The sequence below is a fragment of the Manacus vitellinus genome, unplaced genomic scaffold, assembly GCF_001715985.3.
Source record: "Manacus vitellinus isolate BGI_N305 unplaced genomic scaffold, ASM171598v3 scaffold_3_pilon, whole genome shotgun sequence".
NCBI lineage: Eukaryota > Metazoa > Chordata > Aves > Passeriformes > Pipridae > Manacus > Manacus vitellinus.
In genome coordinates, this window is record NW_021940535.1 from 5280578 (window position 1) to 5299738 (window position 19161).

At 34.4% G+C, this 19161-nt stretch overlaps 1 protein-coding gene across 1 annotated transcript in view; it reads left to right on the plus strand.

Annotated features, from left to right (window-relative positions):
- CNTNAP2 (contactin associated protein like 2) overlaps positions 1-19161 on the plus strand; it is a 1004683-nt gene that overhangs the window by 551375 nt on the left and 434147 nt on the right. Inside the window, exon 9 of the mRNA XM_018075661.2 lies at positions 2691-2840. Within this exon, the coding sequence (XP_017931150.2) occupies positions 2691-2840 (150 nt within the window). The remainder of the gene's footprint in view (positions 1-2690; positions 2841-19161) is intronic.

A 19161-nucleotide genomic window follows, 5' to 3' on the forward strand; every position in this document is an offset into this window, starting at 1 on the left:
AAACTTTCCAGCTGAAAATTCTTTTATTATAAGGAGCCATGTTCTACTCTTAATATTGAGTCTTGGTTTACAGAAAGATCTCAGCTAAGCTTAAGTCCAAGCAAAAATAATCTCTCAATATACATGAGGCATCTAATAAAATATTACAATAAAAACAACTCATGCAGCTGTACAGAATTATCCCCTATAATATATATATATTGAATATATCATGTATCTCGATAATAATTTAAGTCCCTGAAACAAGTCATTATTTCATAAAAAAGAAGGGTTGACAGTACTGCAGCTAAAACATATAAATAAAAAGCAGTTTAAAACAGCGGCAGAGATAAAAGGTTCTCTCAGTTACACTAGTTGGGAACAGTGAGTACTTGGTGAGTGATAGTGGCCAATACTCATTACCATTTATCTTTAAACTCAGCAGGAAAAAAAATGTAGCAGTCAAAAGTTTTCTAAGCAAACACAAAATTACAAAAACATTTTTGTGACAACTTTGAGCCAGAATAGTTGGGAATGTTACTGTCATACTGCAAATTTCCATAAGGATAATTAATAATGTAGCTAAGAGGAAGACAAACTAGTGATTATTTTGTGTGAATATACTGAAGAGTCTGTAATTGTCTAATTGGTGAAGATTCTCAAAAAAAAAATTATCAAAGCAAGAACGACAGTGTATTTGGAAGTTACTGCTGTGAAAGCTTTAAGAGAGAGACATTTGCCACATAAATACATCACATACAACTGAAATTTCTACCCAGAGGCAAGAGAAAACCAGTGATGTGTGAAATGTTCATAGGAAGTGGACACATTTGGAAGAATCCCTGGAGATGTGACATGATTTCTCTAGTCACGGTTTGTTAATGTGCAAAATCTTCTCCTTTGACACAATACAAATGGTAGTGCAAGGTAGGCTGACACCCTCTTGTTTCATATCCTGTTGTGTCTTGGTATCTGCAATATCCCTCTTTCCAGAGAGTTTTTTAGTTCAACCCTCTGTGGTTGAACAACTCATGCCACTGCTTTTGGCCCTTGTGTTTTAACAGCAAATTCTTAATTTTGTCCAGGAGTCTCTAGTCATTGTTGTTCAGTTCACAGTGGTACTGAATACCTTGATAAAAAAAATTAAATAGTTTTTTAATATTAGGTCATCTCAGGCTGGAAAAGTGGGATTTTAAGTATGTTCTTATAAGTTTCAGTTGTAGTAACACATGCTGTAACAATTTTAGTTTGGAAGTCTATACAAAGCTGTGTCTTCTTTTACTTTCTCAGTTTATTATCAATAGAAATTAATTTTTTCCTGGTTATAATTATGGGGTTTTTTTCTGTTTCTTCTTTTTCAAATGTAATGAAAATGAAAGAAAAATAGCTTACAAGCAGAAAGTATATTAGGTCTTTCATCTGTTCTTACCCTAGGTTGAACCAGGTTTGGTAGAAACATTTCTTACTGATATGTTTTTTAAGAGTCTTCTGCCACTTTTATTCATAGTAATGAATATTCCAAGAGTATTGAGTATAACACCCCATGTTATTTCAGGACTTGATCTGATATCTTAAACAAAGATGTGAAAACTTCAGGGAAAAAAATATTAATTTAATGTTTATATGTATCTGTTTGCGATGACTATTATTTCTTTTTCATAGAAGGTAATATTCTTTTGAATATTTTGAAAGTTTGTCTTCCATTATAGTTGTCCTGATATTGTACATCCCATTTAATTTTAGAAACAGCTCATTATATTGCATTGTGATTTATTTTGGCAAATGATATTTTGCTAGGGTGACCTAGCACCTTTATCTAGGTGGAGAAAATGTCACTTGTTAGAGGCTCTATAACTTGGAATTTGTTTTTACTAGAGCATTTGCTACTTACTTGTTGACCCAACATGACCTCTCTGCACAGTAATGGCTTGAACAAACTAGTACCCTTTTGCAGTTCTTAACTTGCCAGACAAACTGGCTTCCTGCCAGATGCTGGAGACAATATAAGAAGTGAATGAAGTCAGGTGTTTTTTTTAAAAAAGATCTGAATGAATGAACAAATCCATCTGCTTTACTGCTGTCAGTATGGGGAGGATGGTGCTCCCCTAAGATTGTAGGGTTTGGCAGAGGTTTTCTGGTTTTGCGGTGCCTCTGTGATAACGTCTTCATCTTCTGTGAGTAGCCCCACATCCCAATGACAGGATTAGCTGTGAACTCACCATCTATGTGCATGTTTTCCCCTCCTATTTTTCCTTTCCCTTTTCTTGGAAGTACCTAGCTTGATATATGTCTAACATGAGCATAATGTACCCTTTGGGCTTGTTACTCACTATAGTTAAATGGATGAATCAATATATTTTCCTTCTAAACTTGATCATAGAAGCAGTTAAGACATATTCTTTATTAATGAAAGGTAGAATATGGCCTTTTGATGGGAAAGGTGAGTGACAACATCTGTGGTTAGATACAATTATGCCTGACAGCATGGACATTTTGGTAGTTACAAGTCTTGTATTTATGATATAATGTGGAGGTTTTGGTAATAGTTACTTTAATAACAATGCTTTGTTATCACAGTAAAATGATTTCATTTCTGCAATAGCCTTTATTAAACCTTATGTAATGAGCCCGGGAGAGACACCCACAAAACACTTAGAGATAATAAATGCTGGACTAACTAAAATATTGCAATGTTTTTGTGTTCTTCATAGGCTCTGGTCTCAATGACGGGCAGTGGCATGAAGTTCGATTCCTAGCTAAGGAAAATTTTGCTGTCCTCACCATTGATGGAGATGAAGCTTCAGCTGTTCGAACAAACAGTCCTCTACAAGTTAAGACTGGCGATAAATATTTCTTTGGAGGTAAAAAAATATTGAAACAAATATGTACTTAAAGTGCTGTGTCTTTTAAGCTATATAATAGGTCAAATGGAGCTCAGGATGTAATTCATTCATGTGGATTTTATTATGGGTTAAATGCCTAGGTGCTGCTCATCAAAGAGTAAACTGCCAAACGATTTCATTTTTAAGAATCTTTTTATATCTTCTTATCCTTACAAAAGAAACACTGAGAAGTTCTCTACAATGGTCAATCTAACTTGGGATGATTTTTCAAAAACATCATTGTTCAGGACAAGTATTAACCTTTTGCTGATTTTTATCATGATTGTGGGTAATTAAGAAGCTTGCATAGCTTGAAGTTGAAGCCTTGGATTGTTCATTATTTCTGCCTTTTGACAGTCCATGTAGTAAAAAGAGATCTTGAAAATTGTACCTTGAATGTTTATTCTTCTTGCTCTTCTATGTTAGAATTTATGAAAATCAAAAAAAGACTGTCAAAACTCTTGGATTTTTTTTAAATTCATATTTAAATTTCTCTATTAAAAAGTGCATTAGCATGCCAAAGATATTTTTGATACACTACTTACTATCTTATAGGGGAGGGTCATTAAGGGTTTTTTAACTCCAATGTAAGTACTACTTTTCATATTGTTAGCCAGTCTTTTTATAAAACATCCAATTAAGCAATGACCTACAATCTTTGTTCTAGCAGAATTCTCAGCAAGCTCAAATGTTGACATAAAAAAGTTGCAAGTTGCACTTTTGCAGTGTACCACACGTGAGGTTGTACATGAAGGCTTCAGACAGAAAACACAAATTTTAAAAGTAGAATTTTTCAGTGTTGAAACTCGATCTTTTTTCAAATTTACAAGTTGCATATCTAATAAAAAGAAAATATAAAGGTGATACTATAGATAGTCATAACATCACCCAAAGGATGGAAAATTTAGTGGTATATGAAGTGCCCTAAGTAGAAAAGGAAAAATATTTTCAATGTTATTTTCATTTCATTGTTATCAAACTAAAGTTGGTCTGTCATGATAGTTAAACTTCCTGTTGCTGCAAGATGCATCTTTTCCGATATCCTTAATTCAGCTAATACTGGGGTTTTTAGCATATTGCCTCAAATAAGAGTCCTGCATAGCCAGTTGCCACATGCTAAATCATGAAAATTATTTAGTTGTCAAAACATAGTACCTTCAATTTGTCAAAACAGCCTAGGACATGCTAATTAAATGAAGTTATTAAGCACACATAGGAGAAAATGAAAAGAAATGCCATACATAATACATCCAGTGTTAAATTCTACTAATTTTGATAGGTAAAATCCCCAGATCATTACATTTCTGGAGAGAGTGAGATTGATTGATTTCTTCTGAAATGTCTTTTGCCTCTGACTCTTTGGTTGTGAGGGATAGATTGTCTAGTTCCTCCAAGTAGTTTCATACCCTTTCTCAGTCAAAAGTCAGAGTGATTTGTTGTCATTTCAGCTGGACTGTGAAATCTGCTTGAGTTGTGATTGTTGACCTGTACTTTCCAATTCCATTATCCTTCCTTAAAATAAAAAAAGGTGTGCACGTAGATATTGTTCTAGTGGGATATGAAAGTCAATCATGAATTCCCTGAAGTCTCATTCTCACATCTGTTCATCCAAATGCATGTTCCTGTTGCATAAACTATGGGGCATTTGTTTTTCTTTATTATCTTTTATCCTCTGGAAGGTCTTCTAAAGGTATATGAAAAGAATAGAGCTGTTCTAACTTTCATGGCCAATTTTATTTCAAAATAAGTCTGCATTTGCAAAGCTATACTTATTGCACTTTAACTGTCTGAAACTATGAATCTGCAGAAGCTTTATTTATAGAACCCATGTATTTTAGTATGTTCCCACATGAATATTGCTATATACATATTAGTTATTTTGATATATATTTATCTATTAATTAGAGATTGCTTGCAACTTCAACCCTATCTTTTTGATGCATGTTAAAGCCTGATCTTCATATTCATGATCTGCATCTTATAAGGAAAAGGTATTTTTGTTCTGCTCCCTCTGTATTCCTCCTTATTTTTCTTTGCAAGCAGTCCAAGTTATGCCTTTTAATAAACAATATTTGCAAGAAGAGTATGTAGAGGTGAGAATAGTGAGGAACCTCAAACATTTGGGCCAGGAAGTCATCAAAGAAAATGTTTTCATTAGTTTCACTAGGAATAAGTTCAGATAAGATAGCATCAAATACTTCTTTTCTGCAAATATCTGTAATTTGTTAGGAAACTGCCTCAAATTCAGAGAACAGTATGTTTGGTTTTCTGCATACTGCTAGATGACTTGGAGAAAGAATTATCAATTCTTTGATGTTGATACATTTCATTGTGAAAGTGAATCTAATTGATTTCTTTGCTAGCCAACTGAATACAATAGTTAGATACTTAGACTATTAAGTCTTTGTATTATGAAAATGTAATAGGTGCAGAAGTTAAATGATGAGTTTTAAAAATGGCAGCGTTATAATATTCATCCAATCCCACTGCTATATTACTTGATCTTTCAAAATACCGAGAAGGCTCAGTCTATTGATTTTGTGTTTGGAGAGGTTGTACAGAACATCTAGAATGCTATGAACTCTCTTCCAACAGAAATATTCCTATTTTCATCTTTGAAGGAAATACTATATGTATGCAAATGTTCTGTTCTCCAAACTTGTCCTTTCCCTGATTCCAAAATAAGCGTGCCTCTTTTTATTCCTGCCTCCTAGTGTCAATATAGCAAATATATACTACAAGCAATGTTGTTGTTTTTGCCGAAGAAAAGATTTAAAAGTTGCATTTCAGTACTGCAGTACAATATTTTATCAAAAATATATTGGAAAATTGAAAAAGAAAAATAATTACAGTGAAATGGGTACTGCCTCATACTAGTAAGGAGAACACAAGATATATTTTTTCTGTGAAATTAGCTACAGATTTTACTGTAAGAGAAGTAACACATTTAAATATGAATTTTAGAGACAATATCCGTTTTTTAGAAAAATTATCATTTTCATGTATTTTTTCATGACTTTTCCTGGGCAATATCCCATATTAGTTTCATAATAAAATAGACAATCTATCAAAATTGAGAATGGATTAAAGATTGAGTGGATAAATTAAACATTAGTATGCCTAATGTAACAATAAAATATTATAGGCAAATCACAACTATTAAGTTGATTTATACACAGGTTTGCAGTGATGTCTGTATAAGTCCTTAATTTTACAGTATTTTCATTAGAACTTGATCATGACTCAGTCCATTATAACCGGAATGCAGAGACATAGGGTGGTTGTGTGTTTATTCCTGGCGTTACAAATTTTGGCACAGACAGGAACAAGCCTGTGAGTCAGAGTGGTCCATCCCTCTATGTATGCAAACAGGCACAGTAAGGGCCAGCTGAACACTGTGTTCAATGACTGGATTGCATAAACAAAGGAATAGCTTGTTTGGACATCGAGGGGTATACTGGGCCTGGTTGGTCGACCACCCTCTCTAGTAGCAGCCTCCAGCTACCATTTTGAGAAAGGCTTTTAGAGAAGGAAAACCTGATGGTCATTCTCTCAGTTTCCCTCGAAACTGTTTCCTAAATTTGTTCTGGTTATTCCTTACTTAGCCATTCATTTGAATACAAATGCTTGTCATTGACCAGCAAACTCAGATTTTTGCAACATGTACAGCAGTATTTGAAAAAGGAGATGTGGAAAAAAGAATATTTTGTGTCTTCTGCCGATAGAACTAACTTTTCTAGTTTTGAAAAATCGTAAGTAAATCATGAGGAAATCATATGAATATTCTTTATTTCTCTGTCAGAGAATATTATGTTCATTACAGTTATAGTCGTTTTTTTCCCCTTGCTTTGTGCCTCTCCAGTGCTGTCTCCCAGCTCTACTCAGATCCTCTGAAGGGGCAGACAGAAGTGATGTTTTATTCAAGCCTAAAATGTTAGGGGAAGCTGTGTTAAGATCAGGCATTTCTGTAGATTGTGTGAATGTGTGCTGGTGTATGTGGGAGGGTGGGTGCTAATTGCCTATTACCCTTCTGTATAACTATTCTTCTCTCCCTACTGGTTTTATTTTCCTTCCTTTTCTTGTCTTGAATTTTGGAAACAAGTGAACTTCCCTTCCCTACTAAGCTCTAGAGAATGATGTTTCTTTGTTGTTTCCAATTATCTCCATAAAACAAAAAAGCAGAGCAGAGAAAGTGAATCGCAAAGTGAAAATGAGTCCATTAACCTCATTTGCACAGTTGGAGGCATCTTAAGCTTTCACTAAACCACCTAATAGCTGCCTGGTGTCCAGAGGAAATATTTCATCAGAGACGTAATTTTGACTTATTTCTATTTTGTGGCATTTCTTTTTAATTTTATCTACTTTCCCTCTTCACTGGCTCAAGGGTGGGAGAGTTTTTAGTATGAGTGTTAAATTTTCATTGAGAAGAAAAGTGTGCAGCAAGCACCTGTCAATCCACTATGTGCTGCTTTTTCTGACAAGCAAGATGAATGGAATATGCAGTAAGTTTCCTATGGGACACCAGTCTATGGTATATAGGAAGTCCTCCCTTTCTGTACAAAACACACACTGTACAGAGTCTGGAGTAGAATTCATTAGTTTTGAGAAGTTGTGTTGGTCTAAAATTCTGTAGAATTAGAGGTGGTGGAAGGAGGAGGGAAGTCAAGCAAAAGAGAAAAAATCTATTCTTTTGTTTCCCATGTGCTGGGCTCTTCTGTGAATCTTCCCTTTTTAAAGGCCATTGGGGGGTGTGACTACATTTTTCATCAAGTTATTCATTGTTATAATTGTGTGAATTGGTAATTAACAGCTGTTATAGTCATGACCAGACTTTCTAGGTAGTGTCACTGGGAATTCAAAAGCACTTGAACTATCATAATTGCAAGTATTATCAAATATAAAGAGGTCACATTTATTTTTTTCTGTAGCTCAAATTCAACTCTGTTCAGCTAAAGCAAGATTGAGTTGTTAGGTGTCACGTGACAAATAAATAAGACCCAACTAATGGCAACTCATGTTATTTATTGCCTAAAAAAAATAAAAGATCCTGCTGACATAATTCTTCCAAGCCTGAAGCTTGTTAAGTTATCAATAAGTAACAATGATGTTTGGTTGTTATTTACATTTCTGTATGTTAATCAGATTTTTAGTATGTCAGGGTTTTAATTTTGCTGTTCATTTGTTGTTTGTGGTTTTTTGGGGTTTTCTTTTGCATGTTTGACCACAAGACAGAATGGTCAAATTTGCATTTCTTGTGGAAAGTATGTTTTCAGTGAGAATTGAGATCTTTCTTCTCATGGTCTTGTGCAGGGCCAGGAGCTGGACTCATTGATCTTTGTGGGTCCCTTCCAAGTCATCATATTCTGATTCTGTGATTCTCTGCCCACACCAGCTGCCACATTGGACAGCAGTGGCACTATTTCAGGGCTCCCTCATAGCAACCTTCCAGTATCTGAGGGGGTCTATCAGAAAGCCAGAGAGGGATTCATCGTCAGGAACTGTAGTGATAGGACAGGGTACAATTGGGTACAATTTGAAAGAAGGGAAATTTAGGTTAGATATTAGGAAGACATTTTTTACTGTGAGGGTATTTAGACACCAGAACAGGTTGCCCAGGGAGTCTGTGGATGCCCTATCCCTGGCAGTGTTCAAGGCCAGATTGGATAAGGCCCTGAGCAACCTGATCTAGTGCAAGGTGTCCCTGCCCATGTCAGGGAGGGTTGGGACTAGATGATCTTTAAGGTCCATTCCAACCCTTCAAGATGCTATAATTCCATGATCATAGCTTTACTGTAAGACCCAACACAAATCCATGAGGAGAACATAAAGGAATATCAATGTAACTCAGAGTATAATATGATTTTTGCGTATCTTCAGCATTTATCTTCCTGTATCCTCAGAGGTCAATCCTACAAAATAATGATAAACACATTAAATGGAAATAAGAGAATTTGAATGGGTTGTATATTTAACAACCCTCATGCTTTGGATTGTTAAATCTGGAAAACTTATAAGTCAATAGATGAGGAAAGAATGCAGATATGCAAAATTTACAAACATGAGCAAAGAAAGAAAGCGGTGCTGTAGCAAGTAAGAAAAAAAGTAGATGGCAGACAATTATAAGCCTCTCTCTAGTATTTAATACATGACTGAAATTCTTTATTATTTCATCTGCTCTCTTCTACTATGAGCACAGAAACACAGTTGAATTCATAATCCCTTTATACAACTGACAGAACTGAAGGGAGTCAATCAGCATTGCTCATTAACTCTTTGAGGTTTATGCTTTTTTCATCATGTTTAAAGTCTTGTTTATTTCATTCAAATAAATGAGACCAGGCAAACTAATGGTGACTTTCTGTGATAATTTTCAGTAATGTTTCTGATGTTATAACATGCCAATATGCCAGTTCAGCAACACATTTTATACAAGAGTACAAACAGAAATACTGGAGATAGATTGATGTCCCAAAGAAAAACAGGTGCAGACCAAAAGCTGGTACTATGTGCAAGCGAATAAAACATCAAATGCATGATAATGTCAGTTTAGGAATGTATATATAGGGGCATGAGTCTTGCTGGAGTAACTTCAGCTTTTGAGTGAGGATCTATTAGATATGACAAATCTCTATCCACAGAAAAAAAATGAATGGTTTTGAAAAGTGCTTTCCTTTTTTGTACAACATAAATCTCTTGTTAAGATGAAGATGTTAGCCACAGAATATATATCTAGAAGTTTCTCAAAAAATAAAGTGAAGGAGCTTAATCTCTTTACTTTCTTGCAAGCACTAAAGCATCTGTGTGCAGCAGAAAAGAGAACATTGAATTTTCCAATACATTTTCTTTACTCTTACTGACATTTAAAACAAAAAAAGAACAAAGAATGAAGAGGAATATGTACCATAGAAGGTAAACCTGAATGGACATGGGAAGGAGTACACTGACTTAAGGGCACTCCATTGTCTGTAATTCTGTGTGCACATGATTTATTTCCTTTTTCATTAAGTATAGAAGTCGTACTGTTGCCTGAGTGTTAGTCAGAAGCAAATTGTATCCAGTCTCAAAATATTACCAAAAATTCAATTAAAAATAGAGGAAATTCACTATGGGGTATAGCTCCTAATTCTGAAGGGAAAGGAAAAGGGCTTGTAAAAATTAGTAACACTTGTTCTGAAAGAAACACATTTGGAGAACAAAATGTCTGTTGAAAACCCAGAAGAAAGCTACTGGAGACGCACTCAAAAGTGACAATTATACCTGTATTCTCTGTGGTCCTCCTGCTGATGCTTTATTAGGTCAAGCTACAAGAGCTTTGGTACCAGTAAGTAAAAAAACTACCTATAGAAAGAGAAGGGCAGGTATTTCAACAAGCGGTGAAAGTTGGTAGGAATATTAACTAGTACTAATCACTAGACAATAGTAATTAGAGTATTATGGTTTTAGAACACTGAAAATTAAGTAGTCTATTGATAGCATTAGGAATCATAAATATCTGTGTGTGTGTGTTGAATCATGTGAAAAATAAACACATATGCTTTTCTGATGTGTGAAAATAATCATAATTGTAACAAATAGAGAATGCTAATTAATACTCAAACAGCACTTTAATCAACTTAAACTGTTTCTCAAGAGTATCCTGGCTCTGCTTCTAGGTGTATGAATGTGCTTATTGCCCACAGACACAATTCAACACACCTACATGGGGAGAAAAAATAGAAATAAGAAAAGAGAAATTCTTGGTGCCATCAAAAAGCTATACTGTTTTCAGAGGTTTTTCTTGCTTTGGGGAGTGACTTACTGGTGCTTCACAGTGGATTTTCCGTAGTGTCATATTATCTGTGATTTTCCTCTTTAAAATCATAGAATCATAGAATGGAAGAGACCTTAAAGATCAGTCTAGTTCCAACCCATTTGTCATACACAGGGACACTAGATTAGGTTGCTAAGAGCCCAATCTAGCCTGGCCTTAAACACTTCCAGGGATGAGGCACCTACAGTTTCTCTCAGGAACCTGTGCCAGTGCCTCACCACTCTCACAGTAAAGATTTTTTTTCCTCATACCTAATCTAAGTCTACTGTCTTTCAATTTAAACCCATTCCCCTTTGTCCTGTCACTGCATGCCCATGTAAAAGGTCCCTCTCTTTCTTCCTTGTAGAGTCCCTTCAGGTACTGGAAGGCTGCAATTAGGTCACCCTGAAGTCTTCTCTTTTCCAGGCTGAAAAATTCCATTTCTCTCAGCCTTTCCTCATAGGAAAGGTTCTCCAATCCTCTAGTCTTCCTGGTGGTCCTCCTCTGGACTCGCTCTAGCAGGTTGATGTCCTTCCTGTGTGGAGGACCCCAGGGCTGAATGCAGTACTCCAGGTGGAGTAACAAATGATAGAACCTACCTTGATCTCCCCTTTTCCTCTCACCCCTCTAAACGTGAGAGAAATTTTCAATTGCATTTCAATGTTTTAAGTATGTAAATTAGAACCTATTAGTATTGTAAACAACATTAGGCAACAAGATGGTTAGCTGCCATTGATTTTGGTGATAGACAACTGAGACACATATCAGAGAATCCTACTTATCTATACAATTGTAAACATGAATAATTTTGGAAATCTGATTTAATGAGTCGTAAATGCATGACAAGAGAAAAAAAAATCAAGATATGTTCCATAAATCACAAAAATATAATGTTTGTGAAACTGGGAGAAAGAGCAAAAATATAGTCATTTAGAAAGAGATCTGAGCTGAGAATGGTTCTCAGTGCTGATTGTAAATTCTGTCCCGTGTATGTAACCTGATTGGAGCTCCAATTATAATTACTGGCTGCTGCTTCCACTGTATAAGTAAACTGCAGGTATCCCTTAGTGTCTAGGGCTGGCTGTCAATTAAATCCTTGCATGCCTGCAGACCCAGGTTATTATCAGCTTCCACTGAAGACAACAAATTCCGTCATATAAAAGTGGCAGCCTAGAGCTCTAACAGGAACAGTTATTAGTGATGCTTTTGTAAATCATGAAGCAGATTTTAAATGCTTGTATCTTTCCAAAGAAAGATCATTATTGAAACTCACAGTCAGTGGCTTAGACCTGATTTATCTGCATAAATTGGAAAAATGGAACTGTGAAGCTGAAAAAGAAGGTTTAAAGCCTTGTTTTTTACTTACCAGCAAAGCACTGATCTTACCCGTATAGTACTTTGAAGGGGGAAGCAACAAGTTGGAGATGCATAAATCTGCAGTGTGGATTGCTCATGGCAACTGGCTTATTGCCCAGCTTAAGGGCAATAAATTACCTTGTCACTGTCTGAGTATGTCTGCTTTGAGTTTAATTTGGGGTGGAGAAGGTCTTGGTAATGCAACATTGAATATGTAAATATTGATGATCCCTGTAGGAGAGAATTGATAGTTAACCAGAAAACTGCTGGATCATATTGGGTTATTAAATCCTGCCAAAGACACTGCCATTAAGCATATCCACTGAATGGCCACAATTCTTGCTTTTTTTTTCCCTAAGACAGAGCAATTTATCTGAGATTGAGCAATTAGCAAAAATACTAACCATAGAGCTGTTAAAAAATATGTTTATGAATGAAGAGAAGAAATATGAGACTTTTGAGGGATGGTGGTCACTGTCAAGGTTATGTTGGAAACTGAAGAAAAGTGAAACTAGATCTGTTGCCATGGCAATAAGGGATACTCAGCCTCTTTGAGCTCATCACCCATGATACCAAGGGTGTACATAACTTGACTGATCCCAAGAAGTGATTTTATAGACTTTCTGGTTTTGGACTGAGACCTGCAAGCTCATAATTTGATCTTGTCCAACAAATCCAAGTGAGATTAGATGCTGTGACCAGTAATATGCAACGACTGAAAATCCTTCAGTAAACAGACTTTTATTTGTCAATAAAAACAAGTCAAATAGTGGTGCAGAATAGCAGTGTGTATGATGTTCATGTATTTGTGTAGGAAGTATCTTGCTATAATCTATAACAACAAAAGTACTCTCTAGAGCACACTAGGGATATTTCCTTGTGAATATTTTTCCAAACAGATGAGGCCTTAAAAAGAAGCAAGCTCTAATGATGTTTGAAAATGCTTCATCTGCTTCTAACACCTACTTCATTTTTATTATTCTTACTGACCAGACTTCTGAAAACACTTTCTGTACTTGCTTGTCATTTTTTCAGTCATATCTTTTTTCCAACACATTGATGTCAGTTTTTTAAAAACTGCTTCTTATATTTGATTCTGTAAGTCAGAAGCTTTCTGTGGAGCTTTAGAGTAAATTACTTTTTTTGGTAATTAATTAGATCTGTGGTTTCACTGGCATCATAACAAGACTGAGTAGAATTTTGAAAAGAGATTTTCAGAGACCCCCCTGTTCCCATGATTTTCATTCATAGGAACAGCTTGCCTGAAGTCTGACTCTCTTGCTTTTTTGAAACTCTCTTATTTATGACATACAACTAAAAGAAATCACAAGCAAATACAGAAAGTGTTTTGGAAAGTCTGATTAGTAAGAATAATAAAAAAGTATTGTCTTTGCAATTCATATTCTCCTTAGACTTCATAAGTGCTTTTCCTCGTATTTTGTTTGATTGCATAGTCACTATGGCTTTTGTTAAGAACTTAGCTGAAGGAGAAGAGAAAACACAACTGGGAAGGAAGAAGAGCTTTTTGTTATTTGAATGTCTTAAAGATCATGGTGTGAGTAAATAGTGCTCATGCTGTTAGTGACTCAGTTATTCTGTAGATATATGATGAAAAACTTGACATAACAAAAAGAAATGGAATACTGCATGTCCTGATGCATGTTGAAGAAAGGTCACTGAGGAATTATGCAACTGGAATAATAAATTACTCTTAAATCTTTTCGAGAATAGTAGGGCTCTTTTTGTCAGTTATATACTCCTATTTTATTTTTAAAAGGATTTTATTATATTTATGGTCTCAACAAAAGTCAGTTAGGACAAGTCTTTATAAATGCAGTGAGTGATCTTTTCAGGAATCCTACAAATATTAGCAACGAGATTATAGTCATATCTCAAGTTAGTGCCCAGAAATATAAAAATATCACAGCATCATATCTACCTATCATTTGATAAGTGGATTTCTTGTTTGGGCCTATGGCTATATTTTGCTCCATAAAAGTAACAGTTCATGTTTCTGCTTTCAAAATGTGTCATAAACCACTGGGATTGTTCCACAAAATTACACAACCACATATGCACACAGTAAAAATATGTTCAACAGAACTAATTTAATTTTATAAAGAAACCTACACCCTTTTTCCTATGTGCTTAAACATTTTGAGGCTCAAACAAAAATGAAAACTCCATAGTTGATGCAATCTACTCATTTTGAATGTCATACAGATGAGAAATTTGAAGATGTTTGTGGCTGCCTCTGCTTGGACCTGCAGTAGGAAAGTACTTACATTGGAACTATATTATGCCCTGTGCGGGGTCTTAGTAGCTTTTCACTGATGACTTTCAGACTTACGTTCAGGCACTGTAGCTGACACCCAAAAAATTTACTTGGTTTGCATACATGCCTTGTATAATTAATATTCTGACATCTGAAATGACCTTGTAATTTAAAATTAATAAGGACAGATTTTCAAAAGCCGTCTTTGATTAGCAGAGTAGAAAAGTACTGCAACTAAGGATCTCCATGGCAATTTTGCAGTTAAATTTTCATTAATTGGGTTAAAGAAGTTTCCCATTATTTTAATATCTTTTGAAAGTGTTGTATACATTATAATACTGCTATTGGAAATGTATTTGCAACTGCTGTAGATTCCATTGTACTCATTAAATTAATGTATTTAAGAAAGACTGACGAATAAATGTACTCTCGGTACATCATTACTGCTAGGCAACTATCCAAGTCTTCGCATTTCACTCTTTAGATTTTTTTTCCCAGAAAAGAACAAATTTGTAAGGACTCTTCTGGACTTTCAGTGCAACCCAGATTTTACTGTGCTGAAAAAAGTTAAGCTTTTGAAGAGGGTGATAACGACATTCAGAGAGAGTATTCTTAAGGAAATTTGTTTCACCCAGCATCTTTTTATTTTTTGGAGTGTGGCATACAGAACATTCCTCCACAATTTTTCATGAAAGTGCTCAGAAAGTAGACTCATTTATACAACTCACTCCATTTTCCGCTTTGCTGCTTTCAGAAAATGCAAGGGAAGGAAGAATCTGACTATTAGCAGTTTTAGAAACAGCCTAAGAGTTTACTGCTCTAAAGATCACGATTGTGACTCACATTTCTAATCCTATTGATCTGCAGTTTCATTAACTTTCAACATCTCAGAAGCTTGCAAACTATATATAAGATGTCCTTGTTTAGTGAAATAAATTACTTAGTGAAATAAATAGCAGTATTTTGCCTTCATCGTATGCCTAAGACTGTTTCAAAAGTACTTTGCTTGTAATGAAAATGAAAGAGGAATTCTAAAAAGTACATGGATCATTTAAAAATAAAATTAATTAGAATTTATATTATTATATGTGTAGGGTTTACACTAAAAATATATATTGAACAAAAAATATATAAATAGTACGAATATATGCAACTTAAAAAAAAATACATGAGTGTACCACATTCCCTTTTTCTGCATCATGTTGTTGGGCCTGCCTGAGGTGAATGCTTTAATCTGCATGACCTTTATGGTGGTATTTTAGTTTTGTGCTTCAAAGCTTTTGTTCTTCATTGAATGCACCCTGCTACTGTGCAATATGTTAGGTTAGAGTGAAGCACTATTTATAATTTTTAAATTGTTATATTTCATGGCTAAAATTCAAATTTCCTAAAAATACTTCTTTTACATAGTGGAGTCAGTTTGTATTTATTATCTCTGGTGACTAATTGTTATAAGGGTGCATTTGACTTTTCTGATAACCTGTTTTCTAGCTTAGATTAAAGATTGCAAGATAAAAGAGGATTTCCCTCTTATGCTCCTAAAAGTCTACTCCGGGGGAAATAAAGATAGTGATTTGGAGAGGATTCAACACATTGCAGCATGTCTGTATGTGAGTCTTAGCAAGATATTTAATATCTGCTGTTCAGTTCAGCTACCTACAAAATTATGTTTCAAGTACTAATTTGAGGGTGACTAATTAAAAAATTACTGTGGACAACTTTACAAATAGCTCTGTTTTCAGTACTTATGTATTACCTTTCCGTGAATATTTAAGTCCTAGTTTTTTATTATGAGAAATATTTATTAAAAGCTCCTTTTAAGCCCCAATGATTGTACATTTACTGACAGCGTTTTATGTTTATTTATCAATTTTGAAATTGAACTGTTGTAAAAGCAGTACTGGATGGAAAAATGAAGAGTTTTAGGAACAAACATACTGTTTGAAATACCAGTTTTGTTTGTTAGCTCTAGAAAGGCATTTAAAATTGTTTGTCCCTATTTTAGAAGGCTAATATGCTTTCCAAACGTCATGAATTGCAAATTCTAAATACATGTATATGTGGCATAAAGATATCACAATTTCATTTCCAGCTGGTGATGAGTTATTAACAAAGAAGACCCAGGTGGGTAACAAGGACAATACTATATGACTTATGGATAAAACTAAAACATAATGCACTTGTAGTTGCTAGTATAGTTGCATTTTGTAAAGTGAAAACAAATTATTTATTTACTGATGAAATTCAGAAATAATTTCCTATAATGACTAAATTCAATAATTTTATCATCTCCTTTATGAATAATTTGTTGACTTCTTTTCCCAAGGAAAATAGTTGTTGCATATATATCTTCTGATAAATTACTTAGGATTCCACTTTTATAAGTCTAAACTGACTCACAAATGCCCTTTAAAGAAGTCTAGTAATAAGGCTTTCAGATTGTAATTTATTAGAGAATGACACAATGCAAATCAAATCTTCTGTTATTGTTATTGATACTAGTGTTATTAAAAATTAATCATCTTATGCATAAGGGATAAAGATGACAAATCTGGGAATATGCTTTGAAGATGCACTGAAATTAATATTCTTGAAAGACTAATGTGACTGAATCTTCCTGCTTATTAATATATTTTTGACAAGCAGTTAATTTATAGAGATTATAGAGAGATTTGTATTCATAAAATATCTAATAATATAAAAAGGATACTGTGTTCTAGAGTGAAATCATTTTGGGTAAACATAAAATAGACTAATAGACAAGTAAAACTTTGTTTTAAACTGAGGCTAATTTTTTAACTCAAGAAGAATAAAATAATAGATATTTTATAATTTCCTGGGAATGTCTTCTGTCTCCTAGATAACAGTTGTATAGAGAAAGAAGGATAGGAATGTACTTCAGTATTTCAGGTGCATTATTTCACAACCTATGAAGACAGATATACTTTAAGAAAAACAAACATTGTATTTTTTTCTAAGGGGTTTTGTGTCATGGAGTTATATATTTGCATATCTCAAAATCTTTTTTGCAAATTGACTGATGCTGGTAGTAACTGGCATGTAAGACTTCAAATATACTGTGTTGTGTATATCAACAATGAAACAGAATTAATCTTAGAAGTAGCAAAGGGATGCACCATTGTTTTACAGTGAAACTTTGTGATGTACTGATGCTGCTGAATTTTGTAGAATCATTGCCAAAATATGAGTGCTAGATATACATAATGAAGTAGTATTTAGAGGAAGAAAAGAAGCACGTCATACTTAAAATATCACTTTGAATTATATGAAAACATACAGTCTTAAAATACTCACTCTTGCAGAATAATAGAAATTACATTAAGTTGCTTAAAGCATTACTGAAAAGTGCTTAGCTCTGTGATCAGAATACTATACATTATAAAACAAAATAAATGGTGTGGAGATAAATGATGTTATTTTATGTATTGTCTTGCCAGGTCAGTATGAGCAAATTCTGTGTTTACAGGAACAGAATGATTAAGGGATATACACCAATTTCTACTGTCCCCTAACTTCATGCTAATGACAATACATTTTGTTAGAGAGTGACTAGAAGTCCAGATCGTATTTATTATTTTATTTCGTACTACGTATTTGCATATTTTTTATAAAAATAAGTTACCTTTTGTGGGAGTTGCAAGCTGAAGGATAAAAATTATTCCAATTTTTCGTCAGTCAGTGTTTCAATCTGTCTTGAAAGCTGAAGGAAAATTGACTCAAAATAATTTGTGGTACATGAAGGATATTGAACTCTGCAGATGCTAGTACCATTCCTCTGTGCACATCTGACATATAGATGGACATATAGATCTGACATATAGAGGGTAGACAGGTCATTTTTGGGTGCAGATAAGATAATCAAAGCTGTAAGTAGCTATTTGTTCATAATTTCCAGTGCAATCAGAAATAACATCCAGGGTACTTTGTTATGGTGCCATATCCTTACTCATTGATAGCTGTCTAGAGTATAGTCTGAATAATGCTGAGTTAAGTGAGTCCTTTCTCAGACTAATTTTTTAAGCAATTCAAACATCTTGTTCTTACTTAAATCTGAGTTTGGACAGTATGTGCTCATATACCTGCATCTCATAATTTCTTCACTTCGGGTTAATCTGATTCTAGAAAAACATTAATTTTTTCAAAAATAGAAATCCACTTTTGAGAATGTGTCCTTTTATTCTGTCTCTACACATTATCATGCTTTTTTTTAATCTGTGGTAGGTTATGAGGCCTCGAATTCCTTAAGCAGTTCCTTAGGCAGAACTCTTCTTACTTGCCTTGCCTCCCCATGATTTTTGACTCAATCCTCCTCCACTGTTTCCCAACACACTTCTCAGTATCTCTCAATCAATATGAAGAGATGAAAGACTTCTTTTGCCAGATGAGAGCATGTAGCCTGAGCACAGTGCACTCCAATTTGTCTTCTGTCTGAACATAAAGCAGGCTCTATCATCCAGGCTGCCTCAACCTGCGAGGTTGAGGGATGGTAGATCTGATAGGTTTATCATGTGTTCTCATCTCTAAATGAAAACATAAAGTTCTCAAACATTGCTTGGGTACATACTGATAGCGTATTACTTCTGGCACTAAAACTTACATCCACAGTGTACTGTCAACAACTTTTTGTTTTAAAAGGGACAGGAATTTTGTACTTATAATCATGAAGACAACAATTTCAAGGCATGTGTCACGTGTCAATATAAATTAAGTTTAAAATGTAAAATATACTAGTGAACATTTCCTTTCTGTTTGGATGAAGGCAAAAAAGCTTCACTTTCAAGTAAGCATACCCCATGCACACACCACCTCACTGAATTTTTAAATTACACATTTACCCATGTTTTCTTTAACATGTATTT